The 17,264-nt window shown below is 44.3% G+C and overlaps 1 protein-coding gene across 1 annotated transcript in view; it reads left to right on the top strand.

Annotated features, from left to right (window-relative positions):
* The window catches only part of LOC119953666 (tripartite motif-containing protein 16-like protein), a 36,023-nt gene extending 19,840 nt beyond the window's left edge, over positions 1–16,183 (top strand). The window contains exons 3-6 of the mRNA XM_038778168.1: positions 4,276–4,509; positions 6,092–6,263; positions 7,578–7,673; positions 14,833–16,183. Of these exons, the coding sequence (XP_038634096.1) occupies positions 4,276–4,509; positions 6,092–6,263; positions 7,578–7,673; positions 14,833–15,398 (1,068 nt within the window). The 3' untranslated portion in view covers positions 15,399–16,183. The remainder of the gene's footprint in view (positions 1–4,275; positions 4,510–6,091; positions 6,264–7,577; positions 7,674–14,832) is intronic.
* Positions 16,184–17,264: the final 1,081 nt, after the last annotated feature.

Raw genomic sequence — 17,264 nt, 5'->3', positions numbered from 1 at the left:
AGTGAGGGGGGTCAAAATTTGCCGGGGGGGGGGGGGGGGGGGCGGAAAAATGGAGTGGTGGGGGGAGATCGGGGCTGCCTTCCAAAATGTCACACCAATCTGCATGGAACCTTTCTTGTCATCAGGAAATCCCTCTAAATGGAGCCTCGACAGGGAGAAACCCTCCAAGGCCAAAAAAACCCAGCAAAGTGTCGTTGAATAGAGATGAAATGAAATGAAGTGAAATGAAAATCGCTTATTGTCACAAGTAGGCTTCAATGAAGTTACTGTGAAAAGACCCTAGTCGCCACATTCCGGTGCCTGTTCGGGGAGGCTGTTACGGGAATTGAACTTTGCTGCTGGCCTGCCTTGGTCTGCTTTCAAAGCTAGCGATTTAGCCCAGTGTGCTAAACAGATGTTTCTCAGCATTGCAGCCACCGTGAAACACTCCACCAAACTCACCCGAGACCGGACATAGAAATTTTCCCGGGTGCATTGCACCCCAAACCTGTTTTACAGCAGTGGTAGCCATCATTTCTCTTCAGATGTGACGAATTGTTTCCTGTAATTATACTTTCCTGTAATTTATGGTGGGGGATGGTTCCACAGGCTTCAGCAGCCATTTTGGGGCTTTGCTGAGGGAGCTGGTCCTCAACCGAACCAGATTTGATTGCCAATATCTACTGAGTTAGCCAAGCTGTGGTAGCAGTAGAGGAAATGGCTTTACTGTCCTTGGGAAGCGATTTAACTCCATTTTACTGCACTTCACTTCTGCAATGCTGCACTAGCTAACCCATATTCTCAGGCTTCCCTACTAATTGTTGTGTTTGTGATCTAGTCTTTGTAAGTATTTTACAGAACTGCTGGCAATTTAACAAAATGATGCTTTATTGATGTACACCTGGTGAAGTGACAATCAGAATTGCTGCACAGACCAATTTATCATAGAGTGACATTAGACTCTCCTGAGACTACCCTTATGTGCGACTGTCCTCATGTACGCATTCCAACCTTCTGCCTCAAGCCGGACGTCACATGACTGATGTCTGCCGCCATCTGCTGGTGGGAGGTCACACTGCTGAGTGCATGTAATATTATTCACAGGCATATCACCACACTTATCACTGTTCATTCAGGCACGGGTTTCACAGCAATATAGGATAACACAAAAGCAAAATGTTGCAGATGTTGGAAATCTGAAATCTCAATAGAAAGTGCTCGGAATAATGACCAGGTCCGGCAGCCTCTGCGGAAAGCAAGAGAGTTACCTGGTGGAATTTTCTGGCCATTCACGTTGGCAGGATCTTACGTTCCTGGCGACGGCGCATCCCCACTGTATGTTTCGCAATGGCGAGGGATGCATTCACCGGGAAACTCTGTTGACAACAACTAGACCAGAAGATTCCGCCACTGGTGAGCCGCCCTTCCCTGCTGTAGAACATGTCATGGAGGAGGAGGAAAATCCCACTAATTGTTTCAGGTCGATTACCTTTCAGATCTGGTGAGTGAGATCTGAAACGTTAACTCGATTTTTCTCTCCACAGAATCTCCCTGACCAACTGAGTATATCCAGTGTTTTCTGCTTTTAATCATAGGGTTATCAGATCCTCCTCTCTCCCCAGGTGCTCCTGGAGTGTCCAGATATGATAGATTGATATTCCAGACACAGCTGCACGCAATCCAGGAGAAAGCCTGTGCAGAATTCTCGAAGTGAACACTGAATGGTGAATCAGATCCATCCTGTTACCAGTCTTTTGCAATCCTGGAGGCAAGGGGTGGGATTCTCTCAGCCCGGGGCCGAGCCGGGGAATTGGCGCGAATCACGCCACACCGCACCAACGGCGGGACACGATTCCCCACAGAGCGGAGAATCGGCGCCATTGGGGCCGGTGTGGTCGGCACAGCGCCGGTCAGGGGCCGCTCTACGCGGTCCCCTCCGCCGATTCTCGGCCCGGGATGGGCCAAGTGGGCGTAACAAAACTTCGAGTCCCGCCAGCGCCATTCTAACCTGCTCCTAGCCGGCGGGACCTCGGCATGGAAAGGTCCGGGGGCGGCCTGTGGGGAGGGGGGGGCCCGACCCCGGGAGGGGGGGGTGGGGGTGGTCCGACCCCGGGGGGGGTGACCTCCGTTGTGGCCTGGCCCGCGATCTCGGGCTGGGGGTTTCCTTTCTTCCGCGCCGGCCCCTGTAGCCCTATGCCATGTCGCGTCAGGGCCATCGTGGAGAAGGGAGCCACTGCGCATGTGCGCGTTGGCGCCGGTGCTACTGCGCATGAGTGGACCCCGCAGCGCCCAGTTGATGCCGGGATCAGCAGCTGGAGCGGCGAGTGTCGCCCCAGTGCTGTGCTGGCCCCCTGTAGAGGCCAGAGTTGCTGATATTGAGGCCATGTTGACGTCGTCGGGAAACGCGACGGCGTTCCCGATGGCAACACTTAGCCTCAGGATCAGAGAATCCCGCCCTCTGTATCGCAGTTGTTGACTGAAATGTCAAAACAAAGAGTCCTCACCCTTTTTTTTGCCATATTAATGGTGTTCTGAAAACTGCTGCTAAGTTACTGTGGTGCCATTGCTGAATCACTTGTTACCAATCTAACCTAACTCTGGTTCCTAATGAAAGTTTGCGGCATACATCCAATCACAGGATGTGGTTTGCCGCACTATTGTCATGAAAACAGGTGCACACTATCTGGAATTAAAAACAGAAATCTCAGCAGGTCTCACAGCATTCCTGGAATGAGGAATAGAGTTAATGGGCTAGATTCTGTGCCCCCCCCCCCCCCCCCCACCCCTCCGTCCGCAGCGGGAGACTGCTGGCAGAACCTCCTGGTCCCCATTGCTGTCAATGGGGTTTCCCAATGAATCCTGCTCCCGCCGCTGGGAAACCCACGGCAGGGTGGCCGTCAGCGGGACCAGAGGATCCCGCCGGTGTGAATAGTCGGAAGATCTCACCCAATGTTTCAAGTCGAATATGACTCCTCTTCGGAACTGACAGAAGGCAGAAATGCTGTCAAAAGGGGACAGGGGAAGAAGAACAAAATAGGCAAGGTTCGGGACAGGGTAGAGGGAGGGAGAGATAAAATAACAAAGACATCGTGGAATAAAAGGCAAAAGGGAATAGTAATTGTAGTAAAGAAACAAAGCACCATCTGGGACAAAAGCATTTAGTCAGTCTCCAAGGAGAGAACAGAGAAGGAAATGGGGAAAATTTTCACTGGATACATTAGTCACTAAATACGCATATAGGTGGCCAAGATTAAATCTTAAACTGAAAAATTGGTTCTGGAGAAAATGTCACTGGGTAAAGGAATTAAAATTAGCAGTAGGAACACTTGTCACTTAAAATATCTGCTAATGGGGCGTTTGGACAGCTGTCGCTTTAACTAATAACCTCTCCTAATAATGACCAACTATTTGAGATTAAGCGTCGTGTTGATGGCAAATGCAAGCACCACTTAAAGAGATATTCACCACGAATGAAATACATACCATTTCATGGTCACTGATGCTGGAAATATGAGGTTACCTGGATATTGTCTGGAACACTATTATCTGGAGACCTCACCGAAGAAGAATAAGTTCTGCAGCACCTGCTGCTGTGGGAGAGAGGGACAGAGAGGCAAGATTTAGTCCTTCTCCTCTGCAGATACAGGACATCTCTCCTCCCCTGGACATCCTCCACTAATCATTTCCTTCAGTTCCTGAACCATCCTGTTACATGCATGCTGTGTGTCAGCTACATACCTCCAGCGGAAGTGGCTGAATGAGCCAACATGCACTGTCCGTCCCCCCCCCCCCCCCCCCCCCCCCCCCCAGAAAATTACTTCTAATCAGCACTCGAGTGTAGAACCTGCATGTTTCTGGTTTAGACTCCAGGCGAGTTCAGATAATAGTCATATCTAGGCACAAAATTGCATGTTGAATTCAGACTTTCCAACAGGCCAAATCTTATTAGCATTGTATTCAGTTAACACCTGTTTTCACCCTTTGGTCAAAATAATTGTCACTGTTTCAGGTATTCTGCTGAGGGTTTCCAGCATTTTCAATTTTTGGTTCAGATTTTCAGTGTCTGTAGCTTTAAACAAAATTGCCTCATTATTTGGGACAATTTTGTTCAAAAATGATTTTGGGAGGTGTTTTCATAAATTCAGTGAACATTTGCTTAAACCGGCTTTCAGGCCACATTTCCCAGATCAAAATTGTGCATGTTCCTGGGGGGGGGGGAGGGGGGGGGGGGGGGCGTTAACAGTCTTTGATAATACGCTGAGCTCTTTGTGTGTTTAAATACATGGTCTATTCTAGAGTTCAGTGTCGGAGGTGAAATCCAACATTGAGAGGCAGTTCTCTGAGCTCATGGAGGCTGTTCAAGACGCACAGAGAGAGGTGCTCGGGTTTCTGGAGAACGAACAGCAAGTTTCACTCAAACAGGTCGATGGGATCCGCACTCACCTGGAAAACAATCGTGCACAGCTGAAAAAGACCAAGCAGCAAGTGGAAGCACTGATGAAGCTGAAAAACTCGGTGCAGTTTTTACAGGTGGGCAATGTCTTGAGTGCAGTCGGCACGTTTTCAAATTTCTCATCGCCCTGACTGACTATTCATCACAGCAAAAACAGAAGATACTGGACAATCTCTCCCCTTCGATCTCCACAGATGCTGTCAGACCCGCTGAGATTGTCCAGTATTTTCTGTTTTTGTTTCAGACTTCAGAATCCGCAGTCATTTGCTTTCATTCTCATCGCAGCAGTTTGGGAATAACACTCACAATTAATTCTTCCTTGTCGAAAAATTTGGGGAGTAGGGTTGAGATTATTCGTATGTTTGTATGTGCATAGAATTCCATCACTGACACAAGTGTGGAGATTGCACATTCTCAGTGTGTCTGTGTGGGTTTCCTCCGGGTGCTCCTGTTTCTCGCACAGTCCAAAGATGTGCAGGTTAGGTGGATTTGCCATGGCTAAACATCCCTCAGTGGGATTATGGGGATAGGACAGTGGCTTGGGCCTAAGTAGGGTGCAGACACGATGGGCCGAGTGGCCTTCTTCTGCGATTCTATGACAAATAAAAGTGGGAAATTCTGGTCAGTGGATCATATGGGAAGATAAGGAGAGAGTAGATCTTTAAAGTTAGTCAGTTTGCTTCATCTGACTTTCTTAAAAGTGAAATAGTTTTTCAAAATTGATTTGCGGAGAAAGGCTTCAATTGTACAACTTCTTCCACCACCTCTGGACATCTCAAAGTGCTTACAATCAATTAAGTACTTTTAAATTGTGGCCACGGTAATGCTGAAATGTGGCAGCCAATTTGCACATAGCAAGTTACCACAAACAGCAATGTGGTCATGACCAGATGATCTGATTTTGCTCTGTTGATCCAAGGAGCAATATTGGCCAGGACATCTGAGATAACTGCCTTGTTCTTCTTTGAAACAGTGCAATAGGATCTTTTACATCCACCTGACAGAGCAAATGGGCCTTGGTTTAACATCTCATCCAAAAGGCAAGCACCTCTGACTTTGCTGCACTCCTTCAGTATTGCACTGAGACCTTTGTGCTCCAGTCCTGGGGTGGGACTTGAACTCACAACTTTTTGTATCAGAGATAAGAAGGCTATGAACTGACATGCAGCTTTCACACCAGTAGAACACTAACTTGGACTTGTTGGGCTGAATGACCTGTTTCAGTTCTGTAAAATTCCATGGACAGGATTTTCTGGAACTGCCAACAGTCAGGTTCATCCGGTCCTGCCAGAAGTCAATGGACATTTGCCGCCTTGCCCGCAAAGAGTCCCACCATGGCGGGACTGGAAATCCTAGCCTTAGTATGTAATTCATTGATTAAAAACTACCCAATTCGTGCAACACCCAGGTAACAACTTGTCGCTAAATACATGATAGTATAAATTGGTCCTTTGTCTTAAGATCAGTAAATGATGTGGGTTTCATGGAAATTGATAAACATGAATAAGGGTTCTTTAAAAAAGGGCTCACTAACTAGACCTCTAAGTATCTCAAACCACCTTAAACTCTCAACAAGTTTGTATCCATTTCCTTTGCACTCACTGTTGATTCAGCGTATGTAACACTTTACAGGTTTTTATGGAAATAATTATTATTTAGGAATTTTGTGAATGGAAGAAAAGCAAACCAGATGATATGCTGCCCAGTGTGTACATCGGGTTGATAGACAAACTTGCCGGAATTAGTGCGGCTGTTTCAGAATCGACAGAGAATATCAAAGAATTACTACAGACCTCCTACAAGGAGAAATTGAAGGCGTTTTCAAAAGAAGGTTTGTTCAATATTGCTTTACACTGTTGACTGTGCATAATACAAAGCCCACTGATTGATCATCATTGCACTAACTGCTCTCCTTTCCACCAAATAAGCTGAATGATATCCTGTAACACATTGGCAAATAATGGGGGGGATTTTCAACTCCTGTTTTCAGCAGACAGGAACAGACAGGAGGGGGCAGAGATACTGTGGGAGTCCCAAAGCGGCTTTTACGCCAACTGGATTTCCTTTTGCAATTGTCAGCTCTCCCCCTATTCAAACCTCCCCCCCCCCCCCCCACCCCCTCTTCCCCCCGCCAATAACATAATGGAATTCTCAACGTTAAAAGTCACAATCCCCATTTGTATCAATTTAAATGCCGTTGTCAAATTGTCCCCCTGACGCTAAATTGTTCACGTTGATGTGAATCATAACAGGACCCCCATGACGTGCATTGGTGAGCAGAATCCACCACCGGTGCACAGGTGAGTACACCCCCTGGGAGAAGAGGATCATGCCCTGGCACTGTGAACTAGAGCGTGCGGATGGTGGAATATCGTGCCTGATCCTCCTGGAGGAGGACAATTAAGGGACGGCGGGACACCTGAGGATGTGGGTGGGACAATCATGATGCCTGTAGTGAAGGTCAAGCAGGAACCCACTGTGAATGCCATCTGCTGATGAGCTGAATGGTGCAGGAGAAGGATGACACAAGATGGAGGTGGTATCTCGCTGGGGCCAATTACTCACATCCAGCACTATCTGTTGGGCTTGTCCACAGATGAAAAGCAAACAATTGCAAGCAGTGGCCTACAGATGTCCTAAAATATTGACAATTCTGTCCTTTAAAGTGACCACTGGATATGAATTTATCCAACCTCCTGCCACTTAATAGCCAGGTAAGTGTCTCATCACACTCCCGCTGTTGTTTTACCCAGGCAGGGCAGGAGATGTGGGTGGGGGTGTGGGCATGGGGGGGGGGTGGGGAGTGAGTGGCCTCAACTTGCACGGCACTGATGGGACGACAGGTCACCCTGACTATCTGATTGGTTAGCAGGTCTGTAGAAGGCAGGATTTCCTCACCAGATGGGGACAGAAGTCTTGCTGTGAGCAAATTAACACGCCATTGAGCATAACATAATTACGGGGCAGGTTCATAGACGGGCTCCTGTCCAACCTTATGGTGGGTGAGGGGATGGCAGGGGAACACTGTGCCCTTAAAACTCCAACGTAATATTTGAAAATACCAAGGTAAATAATGAAGTACGACAAACTATTCAAAGAAGATCTGGATGAATTATTAATTGTTATTCTCTTTACTTTTTACAAGATAAACTAGGATTCAAGACAACAGTGGCTGTGATTTGTGCTTTAAAACACTGCTTAACAGAAAAGCAACCAAAGACAAGAAGCGACTTTCTGAAATGTGAGAATTTTAACCTGAATTTAGGGTTTTGTTCCGATGAATTGTGCTTTTATTTTTCTGCTTCCAAGAAGTGTTTTTTCTTCAGTGTGGTTGTTGAAGACTGTCATGGAGGCTGGTATTTCCTCCGCACCGGCCCCCTGTCGCATGTTTTCAGGCAGCTCACCAGTGGCCGCCAGCGGGATCTTCCAGTCCCGCTGATGTTTGTGGTGTTTTGTGTGGCTCACCTGTCCTTCTGTTGCGGGGTGGGGTAGGGTGTGGTCACCTTCACTGGGACCAGAAGATACTGCCAACAGGAAGGGCAGGAAAATCCCACCCTGACCCTTCACCTTGCAAAACATGCAAACTCTATCTGATGCTTCCAAAGCACCTGTCCGATAAGTCTTCTTTATCATGAATGCATTCATCGTTCACAATTTTAGAGCTTCTGTTTGACTCAGTTGCAGATTGACTGGTTAGATTTGCATCCTCAATACTTTACAGATACAGAAGACTCCAAAAATGACAGCAGCTGATTTGAATTGCTTGCCCTCTCCCATTTAAGGCTTTCTGCGCTTATTGTTATGGGCCAGGGTTTAGAGAACCCCAAAGTGTATCATGGAGTTCCCCTGACCCACACTTTTAATAGATTGTGGTATGGGGAGCACACGGCCCACTCTACAGGTGTGGTACAGCAGAAATCGAAAAGTATTTTTGAAAGCAAAACAATGTTTATTCAATTAACTCAAATTAACCTTTTTAAAACATACAGTGAACATCTTAGCAACCATCAATTCAAATACAACCCCCAAAGAATACAACACTAAGTAATCCTTAATAACTTCCCAAACAACACCCAGAAGACAAAAGAAACACCTGTTAACAGAAGCACATCAGGTTTACATTCACTACTGAGAACATTTATAATTCTGAATTCACCAAATGATCAAGAGATAGTCTTTTCATGGCAGAGAGAACAGCAGTACACCTGCTTTGTCTGGCTTCAGCTCCAACACGGAAAACAAAACTAAAACACACCCTGCAGCAAACAGCCTAAAACAAAAGTAAAAAGCTGACAGACAGCCCAGCTCCACCCACACTCTGACATCACCGATAAACACCCATTTCTTAAAGGTACTCTCACATGACACCACCCCCTAAGAAAAAATAAATAAATCATTAACTTCAATGATGGTTTCATTGTACACCTTTTCACTATCCTTTAAGAAATGCACACAGTAAATATACTTTTTCGTTTTAAAAAACAACACATGCAAACATGTATAATAATATAGTCCATTTTTTTTTGTTCGTCTTCCTCCAACTGAAATCCTTCTCGATTGACAGTCTCATTGAACAAGGTCTCTGCCCGATCCATCCATTCCTCTATGCCTTGACATGTCTCTTTAAAGTCAGATACTTTAGTTCAATCAGATCACAGAGACCCTTACAATTCTCCAACACATGAGCATTGGTTATCACAGCTTTCAGGCAGTCAAATGCCTGTTGAAAGTCCGCTGTCCATTGAAATTTTCGACGTTTCTTCAGCAAGTCCATCAGTGGAGCAATCACGCTACAAAACCTTTCCACAAATGTTCGATCAAATCCACTTGTGCCAAGAAATCGCTTTATTTCCCTTTGTCTTGAGGGTATCGGAAACTCCTCAACAACTGTTGGTTTCACATCCCGTGTGACCATTCGACCCTGTCCAATTGTATGTTCAAGGAAAGTGACTTGGGCTTTTCCAAATTCACTTTTGGCTAGGTTTATCACCAAACCCGCCTCCTGAAGTCGATCGAATAACTCCATCAGATGTTTTTAATGTTCTTTCCATGTCTGGCTGAAAATTACCAGATCGTTGATGTATACCGCACAATTGGGTAATCCTGAAACAACTTTGTTAGTTAACCATTTAAATGTGGTTGGGGTATTTCTCATGCCAAATGGCATAACTTTGAATTGGTATATACCATCTGGAGTCACAAAAGCTGAAATCTGCTTCACCCTTTCGGATAAAGGTACCTGCCAGTAACCTTTAAGTAAATCCAATTTTGAAATAAAAGCTGATTGTCCCACTTTTTCAATGCAATCCTCCAAATGTGGGATAGGATAAGAGTCCGTTCTTGTAACTGCATTAACCTTTCTATAGTCCACACACAACCGTTGGGTACCGTCTGGTTTTGGTACTATCACTATGGGTGAGCTCCATTGGCTGCAACCCACTTCAATTATGCCATTTTTAAGCATACTCTCAATCTCTTTGTTAACCTGTGTCAATTTTAAAGGGTTAAGTCTATATGGATGTTGTTTGATTGGAACAGCATTTCTCACATCTACATCATGTATAGCCATTTTAGTACTTCCCAATTTATCTCCACAAATTTGCCCATGTGATATCAATAACTCTTTCAAGTCAGTCCGTTTTTCCTCTGGAAGGTAACTCAACAACGTATCCCAATTTTCAAGAACATCCTCGTTTTCCAATTTAAGTTGAGGTATAAAGAACCAAGAACAAAGAACAAAGGAAATTACAGCACAGGAACAGACCCTTCGGCCCTCCCAGCCTGCGCTGATCCAGATCCTTTATCTAAACCTGTCTCCTATTTTCCAAGGTCTACTTCCCTCTGTTCCCGCCCGTTCATATACCTGTCTAGATGCCTCTTAAATGATGCTATCGTGCCCGCCTCTACCACCTCTGCTGGTAAAGCGTTCCAGGCACCCACCACCCTCTGCGTAAAAAACTTTCCACGCACATCTCCCTTAAACTTTCCCCCTCTCACCTTGAAATCGTGACCCCTTGTAACTGACACCCCCACTCTTGAGAAAAGCTTATTGCTATCCACCCTGTCCATACCTCTCATAATTTTGTAGACCTCAATCAGGTCCCCCCTCAACCTCCGTCTTTCCAACGAAAACAATCCTAATCTACTCAACCTTTCTTCCTAGCTAGCACCCTCCATACCAGGCAACATCCTGGTGAGCCTCCTCTGCACCCTCTCCAAAGCATCCACATCCTTCTGGTAATGTGGCGACCAGAAATTCCAAGTCATCTGGATTTGGTTCGTCACTTTGAGTTAGAATCATTAAAACCTCCTCCTTTTTCTCTCCTTCCCTTTCAAAGTACCTTTTAAGCATATTCACATGACACACTCGGTGAGTCCTCCTTCGAGAGGGCGTTTTTACTACATAATTCACCTCACTTAATTTTTTTTCAATCTGATAAGGTCCACAAAACCTAGATTTTAAACGTTCACCTACCACTGGTAACAACACTAAAACTTTATCCCCACTGGCAAAACTACAAACTTTGGATTTCTTGTCCGCTACCCGTTTCATCCCATTTTGTGCAACTTTTAAATGATGTCTAGCCAATTCACCTGCCCTATATAATCGTTCCCTAAAATTTGACACGTAGTCCAATAACGTAATTTCCAATTTCTCACTCACCAATTTTTCCTTAATCAATTTAAGTGGTCCTCTTACCTCATGACCAAAAATTAGTTCAAAGGGACTAAATTTGGTTGACTCATTAGGTGCATCCCTAATTGCAAACAGTACGAATGGAATTCCTTTATCCCAATCCTCTAGATAATCTTGACAATAAGCCCTCAACATTGTCTTTAATGTCTGATGCCACCTTTCTAACCCTTCCTGCGATTCTGGATGGGACGCAGTTGATTGAAATTGTTTTATTCCTAAGCTATTCATAACTTCTTTGAATAACCTTGAGGTAAAATTTGATCCTTGATCCGATTGTATTTCTGTGGGTAGTCCATATCTAGTAAAGAATTTAAGTAATTCCTCCACAATCTTTGTAGCTGTAATATTATGTACTGGAATGGCCTCTGGAAACCTAGTGGACACATTCATTATAGTCAAAAGATATTGATTCCCATTTTTAGTTTAAGGAAGTGGTCCTATGCAAGTAATGAGGGCCCTTGTAAAAGGTTCCTCAAATGTTGGAATGGGTATTAAGGGCACTGGTTTTATCGTTGCTTGAGGTTCCCCTATCACTTGACATGTGTGACATGATTGACAAAATTTAACTATATCTTTATGTAGACCAGGCCAATAAAAATGTTTTGGGATTTTAGCTTGAGTTGTCCTTATTCCCAAATGACCTCTCACTGGTACCTCATGTGTAACTCGCAACACCTCCTTTCTATAGCCTACCGGCAATACTAATTGATGAACGTCTGCCCACTTTTCATCTGCCTGCATATGTAAAGGTCTCCATTTTCTCATCAAGACATCACTTTTACGGTAATAACACTCTGGTATTCACTCAGATTCCTCTTCTGTGTATGCTTTCTGATACATCCGGTTTATTTCTACATCTTTCTGTCGCAACTCCGCCAATTTTCCTGGACTAAAAATATCCGCCTCGTCCTCCAACTATTCTTGATCTTTTTCAACCATCTGATCAAAAATCGTTTCTGATAATTGTACTTCAACTTCATCCTCACTCTTTGGTTTCTCCTCTTGTCTTAACCTGTGACTTTGCGACCTTGTTACTATACAATCTGGAAAAATTCCAGGATATTCGTCCTTCAACACTTCAGTTGTCTGAGTTTCCACTGGCTAATCAACCACAGTAGGCATCACTCTCACCTGCAATCCAGCTATATCATTACCCAAGATAAACTGTATTCCTGGACAAAAACGTTTCTCTATTATTCCTACTACCACTTCATCATTCTTCACTGGACTTTCCAACCTTATCTTACATAATGGAACACCACTCTTCTCACCCTGAATTCCACATATTACCACCTTTTCTGGCAATATTCTTCCCAAAATACATAACTCCTCATCTCTTACCATTAAAGATTGACTAGCTCCCGTATCTCTTAAAATTGTGACTTCTTTACCTTCTCCTTCTGATACACATGAGTATACTTTACCCACACAAGAAAATTATTTGAAGAGATCTGGCACCTTCTTATCAATCACCTCTTGATCAGGCTGTACAATCTTTTGCACCTAGTTCGCTTCAATTGAGCTTTCCTTTACCACTTTAACAAACCCCACTGTCTTATCCTGTTTTACCATATCAGCCTTCCCAGTGCTTTCCTTCAACCACCAACACTGTGACTTTACATGGCCTAGTTTATTGCAGTGAAAACATTTGAAACTTTTCTTTTTTTTTCCCACCCTCCTGGATTTCCTTTTTAATCTGAGGTACACTCTCCTTATTATCCCCCATGAGATCACCTTTACTTTTACCACTTGAGTATTTCTCATGTCCCCAGTTTCTATCCCTCACAGGCTGAAACTGTTGTCAGAAACCAATCTTTGATTTATGAACAAATTCATAACCATCTGCCATTTCACTTGCTAATCTCGCAGTTTTAACCCTCTGTTCTTCCACATGAGTTCTCACTACATCAGGAATTGAATTTTTAAACTCCTCCAAAAGTATAATTTCTCTGAGAGCTTCATACGTTTGGTCTATTTTCAAAGCCCTTATCCACCTATCAAAATTACTCTGTTTGATCCTTTCAAACTCCATGTATGTTTGACTAAATTCTTTCCTCTAAATTTCTAAACCTTTATCTGTAGGCTTCAGACACTAGTTCATGTGCACCTAAGATGGATTTTTTCACCTCCTCATACATCCCAGATACCTCCTCCGGTAGTGTTGCAAACACTTCACTCGCTCTACCACCAGCTTTGTTTGAATCAGTAATACCCACATGTCCTGTGGCCATTTCATTTGTTTAGCTACCTTCTCAAATGAAACAGAAAAGGCTTCCACCTCTTTCTCGTCAAACCTTGGCAATGCTTGGACATATTTAAATAGATCCCCACCAAGCTTTCGACTATGACGCTCTTTCTCACTATCCTCATCACTATCATCCAACTATACATTTCCCTTTACGTCTGACAATTTTAACTGCCTTTCATGTTTCATGGCCATTTTCTGAAGTTCAAACTCTCTCTCTTTATCTTTCTCCCTGATCTGTATCTCCCTTTCTCATTCTTTTTGTTCTGCTCTCTCCATTTCTTTTTCCTCTCTCTCTCTTTCATATTCAAGCTGCTTTAATTCTTTCTCATGTTCCGGTTGTTTAAGTTGTAACTGAATTTTTGCCATTTCCAATGAGTCAAACTGTATCTCAGGCAACTTTAAATGCTTAGCTACTGCCATAATTACCTAATCTTTTCGCATTTTGTCAGGTAATGTTAACTGCAATGCTTTTGCCAAATTTAACAGTCTGCTTTTAGTCTCTGTCTGTAAGGTACTGTGTGTGACCGTCTCCACCTCCAAAAACTTCAGAGCCTCTGAAAGAGCCATTGTCCAAAACACACTCCCCACTTAAACTGGAATACCACACCTGAAAAGCAACCACAATATGCTCACCCCTCACTGTCTTTAAGTTCACTAAGCCAATCCAATAGATAGGCTGCAGCCTAAAACGAAAGTAAAAAGCTGACAGTCAGCCCAGCTCTTAATCACCCTCTGAAATAGCCCAGCAAGCCACTCAGTTCAAGGGAAATTAGGAATGGGCAATAAATGCTGGCCCATCCAGTGACACCTGCATCCCATTCAAGAATAAAATGTTTTTTCCAGATTCTGGGCCATCATTGTAGCGGGTGGCTGAAGCTGTATCCAGGTTGGTGTTGAGGTAGGATCTCAGCACTGACTCCCATGTGTGCTGCAGAGAGGTCTCCTAGTTGTTGTCTAGAAAATTCCATCCCGCTAATGGGAAGATGGCTCCAGGGTGGAATAGTGCCAGTACGTTGGACGGCGGTGTTAATTTTCGGACGGATCTTCTGACCCTCTGGGGCGAAAATTCCTGTCAATTTTTCAGTGACCTTTCAGCAGAACTGGCCCAGAATTGAAACCTGTCTTCTGGGGATGGCTGATACTGGAGTGGAATGACACACTAATGCCAGAGAGGGTGTCCCTGCTGAGATTAGAGTGAAGGAAATTTTGGAATTACATAAAAAGAGGGAGTTTGCTACGCGATTTAATCAAAGTTTTAACTGATCTGCGAGAGCTTCAGGCCTGCAGAAGAAAAATGTTAAATAAACATCTGAAATTGTTACAGCTACCTTCAAAATATTTAGCTAATGTGGGCAAAATATTTCTTCAGTGTGGAATTCAATTCAGATTTGTTTTGCGAACGTGAATTCACAGGCTTTCATTCCACTTTGCTAAAGTATCGGTTATTATTTTCAGATGCTGCTATGCTGGCGTTTGACCCAAATACGGCCCACAGGTACCTTCGCCTGGTCAATGACAATCGGAAGGTGACCAACACGTCACCCTGGCGGCAACCATACCCCGATCACCCTGAAAGGTTCGAACACTGGCGGCAAGTGCTGTGCGCAGAGAGTTTCTACATGGGCCGGTGCTACTGGGAGGCGGAGATCCGTGGAGAGGGGGCTCACGTTGGCATGACGTGTAAAAGCATTGATAGAAAAGGAGCCAAGAGCAATGGCTGCATCACGGGGAATGATTTCTCCTGGTGCGCCCAGTGGACGGGCAGAGAATTCTTGGTTCATCACGGTGATGTGGAAGTGGAGGGGAAGGCTGAGAGTTTCAGCAAGATAGGGGTCTACCTAGATTATCGAAGTGGGATCCTATCGTTTTACGGTGTGAATGACACTATGACCTTGTTACATAAGTTTGAATCTTCATTCACTGAACCACTATATCCTGCATTTTACCTTTCAAAGAAAGAAGCATCAGTTTCTCTGCTTCTACTTGTTGAGGAGGCTGCACTTAATACAGAAACTGCATAGAATCAACTTTGGAGCTGTATACAATGGTGCCGTATTCTGTGTTCCTCACCCCCCCCCCCCCACTCAACTCAATCAAATCCGCATCACACATCATAAGCTCACATTCCCCTCACCAGTGAGATCACCAATGGCGCAAAGAGGAAAAGGTCAGTCAAATATATCACTGCAGCAGTTAAGTGATTGATGGGAAAATACTCATTTGTTTTGCTTCAAGTGACATTTTGTTCAAATCAATCCCAACATTTCTTTCCTAATGTAATATAAATGATTGAACATAAGAGCATAAGAAGCAAGAGTAGGCCATGCCGTCCATTTATGGAGTCTCCTCCATTTATGCACTCTTTCCATTCCATTACAGCTGTTGTACTGGGGGTACCGGTCACTCAGGTTTCCTGCTTTTCATTTTATCCGTGTTGCCTAAGTGACTGCCCTGTTTCGTCCCTTCCTTCGCTGTCTATTGATGACAAGTGTTTTGCAACCAATCCAGAAATGATTAAATAATAACCCATTCCTACTACGAAGGCGTAAGAAGCAACCAACCGCTGGTGCAGGCAATCTAGCACCCAGCCTGGATAAATGTGGAGGGTGAGCAGCAGGAAGGGGATCCGGCTGTAAAAGCCCACCCCACCAAACCAACCACCCCCCCCCCCCCCACAAAAAACTGATTGATATGAAGGTCATCAAGCAGTGCTGCGCCAACCCCATCTAACAGGTGTAAAGCCAAAAGAGAAATCAACCAAGTTGAAAATTAATAGTTTTTTGAAAGTGAGTAAATAATAGAAAGGGGTGGGGGGCGGCACGGTGGTGCAGTGATTAGCACTGCTGCCTCACGACGCCAAAGATCCCGGTTCGATCCCGACCCCGGATCACTGTCCGTGTGGAGTTTGCCCATTCTCCCTGTGTCTGTGTCGGTCTCATCCCCTGAACCCAAAGATGTGCAGGGTAGGTGGATCGGCCATACTAAAGTGCCCCTTAATTGGAAAAAAATAATTGGGTACTTTAAATTTATATTCCAAAAAATAAAAAAATAAAAATTGAAAGGGTCTAAATTCTCTTTTGCTCCCGACTATTCTTCCTCCTCCCTCATTGGGTTTTGTTTCAGGGGCGCCTGTCATGCATTACTCAAAAGACCATTATTCATAACATATTGTTGGTTTACTAATCGAGTGTGGGAAGCATCACAAACAAGCCTGATCCCATTCGTACCCAATGTTGATGCACTTTTATTCTAGCAATGGTCAGCAGACAGAAATCAGGCCTGCAAACCTTGGCTGATCTCCTCTTCCACAGCACCAGAGTACGGAGACCATTGAGGCACTCCGACCTTCAACCAACTCTGGATGAACAGAGTGAACTATTGGGAACATAATCCGTTCTTACTCATTTATAATCATTCTCAGCAGGCTGGGCAATGCACGAATGCTTCAATCAGTTTGACACTCTATCTATACAGAAATGCTGGCTGATATGATTTTGATGTTGGCTTGTTTTGATTTCATCAGTCTCAGCAATGTTGCTTACCACGCTTTCAAATGTCAAAAACAACAAAGAAAAATCTTCGTCAGACACGCTTGCTGACCTGCAATGGAAACCCACATGTGAATCCGTTGAGACTGAAATAAACAACATATTTTGAGAAATTTGATAAAGAACAATGGCAGTAAAATGGCTTATCAACGTACGTGTTTTTAAAATAAATTTAGAGTATCCAATTATTTATTTTTACAATTAAGGGGCAATTTAGCATGGCCAATCCACCTAATCTGCACATCTTTGAGTGGAAACCCACGCAGACATGGGGAGAATGTGCAAACTCCACACAGACAGTGACCCAGGGCCGGGATTCGAACCCGTGTCCTCAGCACC

Source organism: Scyliorhinus canicula, chromosome 18 (genome assembly GCF_902713615.1).
Source record: "Scyliorhinus canicula chromosome 18, sScyCan1.1, whole genome shotgun sequence".
Lineage (NCBI taxonomy): Eukaryota > Metazoa > Chordata > Chondrichthyes > Carcharhiniformes > Scyliorhinidae > Scyliorhinus > Scyliorhinus canicula.
The sequence above is the reverse complement of the archived record's forward strand: the minus strand, read 5'-3'. Positions and strand labels throughout refer to the sequence as shown.